Source organism: Lycium ferocissimum, chromosome 8 (genome assembly GCF_029784015.1).
Source record: "Lycium ferocissimum isolate CSIRO_LF1 chromosome 8, AGI_CSIRO_Lferr_CH_V1, whole genome shotgun sequence".
Classification (NCBI taxonomy): Eukaryota; Viridiplantae; Streptophyta; class Magnoliopsida; order Solanales; family Solanaceae; genus Lycium; species Lycium ferocissimum.
The window spans coordinates 12,233,425-12,241,290 of NC_081349.1; the positions used below are offsets into that span (position 1 = coordinate 12,233,425).

General features: G+C 32.8%; 1 protein-coding gene across 3 annotated transcripts; it reads right to left on the reverse strand.

The window, feature by feature from the left end:
• Nucleotides 1-271: 271 nt before the first annotated feature.
• On the reverse strand, nt 272-7,228 carry LOC132067257 (two-component response regulator ARR11-like). Of its 3 annotated transcripts, none has more exons than XR_009417104.1 (4): nt 6,953-7,228; nt 4,572-4,724; nt 3,874-4,488; nt 272-769 (listed from the first exon to the last, which is right to left on the reverse strand). XR_009417104.1 is itself a non-coding variant. In XM_059460417.1 (3 exons), exons 1-3 carry the CDS (start codon nt 7,095-7,097, stop codon nt 4,070-4,072), a joined length of 717 nt encoding a protein of 238 aa, XP_059316400.1. In that variant the 5' UTR covers nt 7,098-7,228; the 3' UTR covers nt 2,445-4,069. The 3 variants fall into 3 exon arrangements, 1 of the variants encoding a protein (XP_059316400.1); XR_009417105.1 differs by lacking the exon at nt 272-769 and adding an exon at nt 2,115-2,366; XM_059460417.1 differs by lacking the exon at nt 272-769 and having other exon boundaries at nt 2,445-4,488.
• Between the last annotated feature and the right edge of the window lie 638 nt (nt 7,229-7,866).

Genomic DNA, 7,866 nt, shown 5'->3' on the forward strand with positions numbered 1-7,866 from the left:
AGCATCATCAACTGGTAGGGAACTAACATCTACAGAAAGAAGATTTGTCTTAAAAATCCCAGATATTTATCTGAGGACGATATTGACAACTTTAATTATGATGATTAAGAATATTGTGATTTTATTTATTTTTTTAATTTATGATGATGTCATTATTTAGAAGAATATTAGTATGTTTAGTTTTGCATTTATTATTATATTTTATTATTTACTTACTTAAGCGTGTTAGAGTTGACAAACATTATATACATAAAATTACATACAAAGTGCAACAATTCAAATTTTTATAGAAAACACAAATAAATTAATACATAAAAAGTGATAATTACATAATACATTAGAAAAACCATAGAAAATACATAATACATAAAAAGTGAAATAAAAATAAAAACAAACTACATAGGAAATAATAAATTCAGCCGACAATGCAACATTTCAAACTTACAAACAACAACAAGAGACGGCAAATCATCCTCCAAAATTTCACTTTCACTTTCTCTGTCAAAGCATTTGTCTCGCGTTGAGAGTCTCTAAGATTATCCTTGAAAAAACTCTTTTTTTCTTCCGATTCTTTTAGTAGCATCTCTAGAAGTTCAATTTTTTCTAGTGCTCTCCTAAGTAGACACTGCAAATCAAACTTCACGGTATCTACATTGCTTCGTGAAGTCGCAGTATCTCCATCAACCGGTGCCTTTTTAAACGTCGGCGCCACCGTTTTATTCAAGGGAACTTGATCCTTCCTCTGAAAATTGGAGCACCCACCATTTGCCTAATAGAATAACAAATAAAAAATAAGTTTTGTAAAGTAGATGCGACAAAAACTCTACAAACATTGCAAAATAAACTTACTTCGGGCACTTACAACGCCAAAAAATCACGGCCCAGATTTTCTTAGGTCCTTGATATTTTGAGCCGGCAATATATACAGCAATAACATATGTGGAGTTCTATAGCATGAAACGATGATTTGGAGTTTTGAGACATGACTTATGGTGGGGTAAATTATGGTAAAAGAGTGAAAAATGGAGGAGAATGAATAAGTGTTAGAAAATGGAGGTTCTGCCCTAGTTTTATTGACTTGTATAGCGCAAGAAATTCCTGCGTTATAGATGTCAGTATAAGCTGTAAATTACAACGCTAAAGGACTTTACTGAGCCGTTACAGTTAAGTCCTTTTAACGCGATAATTTACTACGTTAAGGGTACTTTGGTACCACTTTTTTTATGGGGTATTTTGGTTCATTTCTTTTCTTTCTTTTTTTTTTGGGTGGGGGTGGTGGGGGGGGGGTCATTTAGGTTCCGGACTCGTGAAATTATCACTATTTGGCACCGGCTATTTCTGTTGTTATAACGGTTCTATAGGACTTTAGTCTTTTTATTTCCTTTTTCTTCAAATATCTAATTATATTAATTGTATCTTTTGAATACCTTGCTTATAAGAAATGAAGTGATCTCTTTGTCCCAATTTATATAGCAGATTTCGAGCGTCAAACTCTTCAATTTTGACCGTGAATCTAAACATGAAATATTTAATTTTTTTTTTTAAACAAAATTTATATATTTGGAAATTATGTAAAAAGTACTATAAGTCACTATAATTGACAATTTAAAATAATTACAAGACATATGAAAAAATCATGGTCGAAGAAAAACTTGTATAACTCTCAAAATTTGAAAGATGCCACTTGGGACCGATGGAGCAGTACGCTTTTCTGCCTTCCTTCTTTGAAATGTGTAATTTTCTTCCAACTTAGACAAGACTTTAGAAAAAATAGGACTTCATTATAATGACATTATTTTTTGACAGAAGAAATTATGTGCCAGGCGAATGACTCATTGACGAGGCTATATAATTTTAGGGTTAAAAACATGTTTTCATTTAGAAAATCATATTTGTGGGCATATTAATTAGAGGAGTTGATAAAAGTACGCAACATCTACAAGCTAGGTAGAAAAATGCCCATTTCCTAAAAGTAGGATAAACATCATACTCTATATATAGACTAGGTACCAAGTATGCATTTTTTTTGGCTTGTGCCTTTAGGTTAAATGGTCCAAATTTTTTTGAGCTTATTTTAAGATCAACTCAGTGTCCAACATATATAGAAAAAGTATGCAATTGTGCCTTAGGAAAGATCAACTCAGTGTCAACAGAAAAACTAAAAGGTACATGGTTTGGAACAAGTCTCTCCTAAAGATTTTGATGGTCAAAAACATAATATAGGCCAGACTGAAGCTGTAGAATATGATACCTGATTAACTAAATCTAGAATATTTGAGTTGAATTTGATGAAGAATAGAGAAACAATAATAGCTACATAGCTCCGTCACTTTCATCAAATGCAAATATTGTTGCTCTAAAGTCAACTAAACAGAGAAAAGTTCAAGTCTTGAAAAATAGTGCAAATGTTTAGGTAAGAGAAAACTAAGTTGAACTAACATGTCTTTAGCCATTTACATAATTAACCTCAACTTATAGGCAAATAGTTCAAGCTAACGAAACCCCCCCCACACACACAAAATGACGACAACAAAGGCTGTGTTTGGTGCAAAGTTTGAGGAAAATAAATGGTGCTTTTACTTATTTTTTAATGTTGGGTAAGTACGCAGAAAATATTAGCTCAAGAACATTTGCATATTATCTAGGCTAACACTATAAGGGTAGGGCTGGGGGCCAGGGGGCAGAGGGTGTGGGGTGGGAGGGGGAGTTTTGGGGGGGGGAGGGGGGCGGGCGCGTGGGGAGGTTGTGTTGGCGGGCAGAAAGACGGCACTTAACGTGGAATATTATCTATGGACTTGTTTTCCTTATACCAGAAAAAATATTTTTTGACTTTTTAAGAAAATATTTTTCGATTTTTTAAGAAAATATTTTTCAAAGACTAACCAAATATGAAAAATTAAAAACTTCATGCCAAACACAGCCAAATGAACAAAAGAGATTCATTGAACTTTTGTATATTATTATTGTTGATGTATGTTTGACCGACAAAGGTTGATTAATTTGTGTTGGTCAATTATCACTTATATGTCAAATAAAATGAAGGGAAGCATTCTCCAATATACTTGGCATAAACACGGTTTTCAAAAGATCAAAAAGAAAGATTGGTGCAACTTTCTATAAGAAGTGTGGTATATTCATGTCCACGTGCATTTACCAGACACATTTATTAGATACCAGCATCAACGATCAATCATTTCCTGTTTTAAAGAGAAATACTTTGATTTATGAATTGATCACTTAATTTGAAGAGGTACTGCTTGAGATCAATTTTTCAGTTTTGTTTCTATTGGCAAAAACTTTGAAAACTTAGGTGATTGTATAGAAGCCAGAAAACCTAGCCTTTCAAATAGTCTTTTAATCAAATTAATGTTCCCTGGAGCAAACACCAAAAAGGTTCTATCAGAGTGGTTGACAAAAAAAATTATTTTGTATCTCAATTGATACTAGTTATATGAGTCTTTTTTTAATCTCACAAGTTGAGGGACCAAAAGTTCAAAACCTTACACTTTTGGGTCCACAAAACTTTGGTATTTCCGTTTGTGAAATAAAAAAAAAAGTCTCATGCAAGTTAGTATCAGTTATATTTAAGACTTTAATTCAAAGTCTTATAACCATACAAATATTATGTAATGTTTAATGCCTGAAGTTTCAAATACCTCTCTTTTAATGTTATATCTAATTAAATAGATCCACATAAATTGAAACGACGGGGGGAGATTTATATAACTTAAAAATCTTCCCAAATTCTTTTTGCTGTGCCCCGAATATGGAGGATTGTGCCACTATTTTACCCAATTAGACCTTTTGCCAATAAACAAACATGTGATTGGTGTAGCACAAGCAAACCTTTCTCAAGTTGTAATAATGATTTACCTGTAAGTGGCTAGCAACATTTTCTCTAGTCAACCATGGGACACCCATCAAGTCAAGGATCTTCTTGGGACCAACTTCTGCAAAACATTAAAAAAAAAAAAAAAAAAAAAAAACATTATCACAATATCCCAAGAAAATAATTACTAGAAATATGTAGAGAAAAACTTTATGAATGGAACTAAAATTTTGGTTTTCATCATTTGGTGCAACTTACTTGAGAGTAAACAGAAATTTCAATGAACTTACTGTCATATCCTATCTGGTTTACAGCCTTGACAAATTTCTGATGAAGATCTACAGTCCAAACTACTCTGGCTTTCTTCATGGAAGGAGAATCAACACATCTTGAATCAGACATTTCTTTGTCATCATGCTTATTCTCAAAATCCTTTCTCTTCTTTCCTGAAAGGATTTGAGATCCATTAAACATCCACACTTCATCATGTTGGTCCAGTTCATGATTTCTAGTGTCCCTTGCTTCCTGCATCTTTTTTCTTAGTACATGCTGCCATATGTTCCTAAGTTCTTTCATCCGTATAGGCTTTAAGAGATAATCACAAGCACCGTGTTGAACACCCTTCATCACCCTACTTGTTTCACCATCAACAGACATCACTGAAAAGGTATATGAAAAATCAGTGCAATTGTGGATAAAAGTGAACAAGAAAATAGGAGGTCTTAAATGAAAGAGAACTGACTTATGACAGGAAGATCCATCTCAAGTTCAACATGCTTCAAAAATTTAAATCCATCCAGGTCAGACATGTTAACATCAATGATCACAATGTCGAATCCATCCTTTCTTTCTCGGAGCAAATACAAAGCCTCTCGTGCTAGACCACATGTCGTCACTGAAACAAACCAGTAATAAGGTCTTCAAAAACCAAAAGATAGCAACTGTAAATTAGAGATAAATGGATTTCCTATAAGCTAAGAAGAAGCCTTTCATGTCTGTGTTTTACTAATGCATAAAACGCTACAATTCAAGCACCCAGTCTAGAAATTTCTCAGTGGCGCATGGGAATTTATGAGCAATTAACTCATTAGGAACAATATGCTCTCTGCCACAGCACCAAAGTAATACAATTGGAGAGACAACACGCGTATTGTTATCTTACAGTACAAGCTATCAGTTTAAAACTACATCAACATCAAAACCAGAAGCACGACACACAACTTAAATGACCTAACTCCTGAGTTAGAAAATAAAATTTTGCATTAAACAAGTATGAGAATTTGTAAAAGTTCTGATTCAAAGATAATCAGAAATCACCAATTGATATTGGTGGCAAAAATGTGGTGAAGTAGCCATTGATAAAGGAGTTCGCGTGCTACAATATATAGCACTAACTTCATCAAATAACTCCAGACCAATTAAATTATCAAACCACAAACAGCTTACTCATTTTTTACTCAAGCATGACCTCCACATAGACGAATTAGAAGAAGTTCAGAACTCCAAGGGATACATTTACATCCCCAAAGAGGTGAAACAAATCCATGGAGCTATGAAACAAAATCTAATATTCAACAGTCTGCCTAAAAATAACATCAAAAAGGTTTCTTTAGACAAAGATGATTTACTTGTAATAGATTTGGAGGTGAAATAGAATGTCAATAATTGACTGTCAGTCTGAAAATCCTAAGAATTAATTTCTTCATCTTCTTTTTCCCCATTCTCAGAATTAATTTCTTAATCTTCTTTTTCCCCATTCTCTTTGATGCATCCATGAGCTTTCCCCAAGGTAAAAAATGATCATTTGAAGCAGTAATTAAACTTTGCGAAACAAAAATCTAAACCAGCATAGAACCAAAAGTGAACTTCAAACATACAAGCCATATTTTACGGCATATTTTACTTTTTGATCCACTCTTCCATTCCAATGATTCAATGGAAAATATTCTAACAATCAACATATGAGTACTGTAATAACTTAACTTATCTTTGGAACCTCCTACAGGTTATTGGTTTTAAATTTGAAAAACCGATAATATTTGGTTTGGTTATGGTTATAGTAAAAAATAACCTACAGGAGATAATTATATACATAAAATTTATAATTATTTATATGTATAATATTAACTTTTCATAAATAATTAAAGATATTTTATACCTTTTAATTATTAATTTAATTTTAAACTTTATTTTTAAGCCCTGAACACTAGACACCTTTCTCACATTTTACATTGCATAGAAGGGCATCAAAATTCTGGAAATGATAATGGAAAAAAAAAAAATCGAACCGAACCGAAAAAAATAACCAAACCGATTTTAGGTAACTAACTGTGAAATATAGCCTTAAAATCAAGCTAAGTAAATGGACTATTTGAAATCCAAGATCATCCAACAAAACTCAAACAAATAAGGCAAAAGGGTGTCTTCTTGAAGTAGTAAAAACATAATTCAGGCTGGAAAATCCAAAATCATACAACAAATTAAAAAAAATAAAAAAAAAAACGATATAAAGGGTGTCTTTTTCAAGTGGTAAAAACATAAATCAAGCTTGAAAACACAAGATGATGCAACAAAATAAAACAACCACCCCCCCCCCACCCCCACCCCCCCAAAAAAAAAAAAAAAAAGTAAAAAGGGTGTCTTTTAACCTTCAAGAACACTGCATCTTTTCAAGAATAAAAGTAGGATCATCATCAACAAAAAGTATCAGTTCTTGGAGAAGAAAAACAAGTTCTCCATTTTCAAGTGGTAAAAACATGGAAAAGTATCAGTTCTTGGAGAAGAAAAACCAGCACTGTTTCTACTGTTCTCCATCATAAAAACAGCTAGATACTGGAAACTAAGAGGTACAACTTGGTATATATTAGTCAGTACGGTAATAAATCTTATCAACTCTGTTTTCTGTTTTGTGTATTTATATGAACCCGCGACTTTTGTAGGGATAAAAAAAAAAAAGCTTGAAAACACAATCTTCAACCACATTCCCTTCATGATGCAACAAAATAAAACAACCACCCCCCCCCACCCCCACCCCCTTTTTTTTTTTTTTTAAAATCAAAAAAAAAAAAAAATATTTTATATATAGAAGCTGATATTTTTTCTGTAAAAAGGGTGTCTTTTAACCTTCATAAGAACACTTCTTAAGCATCTTTTCAAGAATCTTCAACCAAGTAGGATCATCATCAACAACAAGAACCCTTAAACCAGCTGGAAAAGTATCAGTTCTTGGAGAAGAAAAACCAGCACTGTTTTTACTGTTCTCCATCATAAAAACAGCTAGATACTGGGAAACTCAGGAGTACAACTTGGTATATTAGTATTAGTCAGTACGAGTAATATATATAACTAGGAATAAACAAAAGTTATAATCTTATCAACTCTGTTTTCTGTTTTGTGTATTTATATGTGATGTGTACGAGGCAGACAGAGTGAGTGAGAGGCACATCGCTTTTGACCAAAATCATCCCTATTATTTCATCACAATTTTTATTACATCCTCTTGCTATCTCACTTAACCAAAATCATCCCTTAAGTTCTTAAAACTTGACCAAAAACATCCCTCAGCCAACTTTTCCATCCATTCTAACGATGCTTTCTTCTCTCATGCATTATTTTTTTAGTTAAATTCCATAATCTCATTAAAGAAAAGAAACATAATAGACTTCACAGACGACATTAAACCAGTAACAGACTAACAGCGACGCCTTCTTCGCTGGATTAAAGAACAAAAACATGTTAGACTTGTTTCACCTCTTGAAACATTTATTTCATGATGGCTTCCTAGGACATGTGCGCTGATATTCAAAGCATTGTATCAATTTAGGTATAAAGACAGTCTTCATTTCCAAGACAGATACGTGCTTTTGCTGTTCCTTACCCAAACACCCAACAGTGAAGAACTTTGAGTTCTAACTTAGGAAGGCTCACAATTAGAAGTGGTATGTGCTTTTTGGTGTAGATTTCTTCTTGGGATTCAAATTAAAGTCTTGATGTTGGATTCATTTTCTGAAAGAGATTGTTCAATTCCTACAACAAAA

Coding starts and splice junctions, on each gene's coding strand:
- LOC132067257 (XM_059460417.1), bottom strand. CDS start 7,097: ATGATGGAGAACAGTAAAAACAGTGCTGGTTTTTCTTCTCCAAGAACT. Junction 4,725..6,952: donor TAAGAAGTGTTCTTATGAAG/GTTAAAAGACAC, acceptor GGTTTGTTTCAG/TGACGACATGTGGTCTAGCA. Junction 4,489..4,571: donor GATGGATCTTCCTGTCATAA/GTCAGTTCTCTT, acceptor ATACCTTTTCAG/TGATGTCTGTTGATGGTGAA.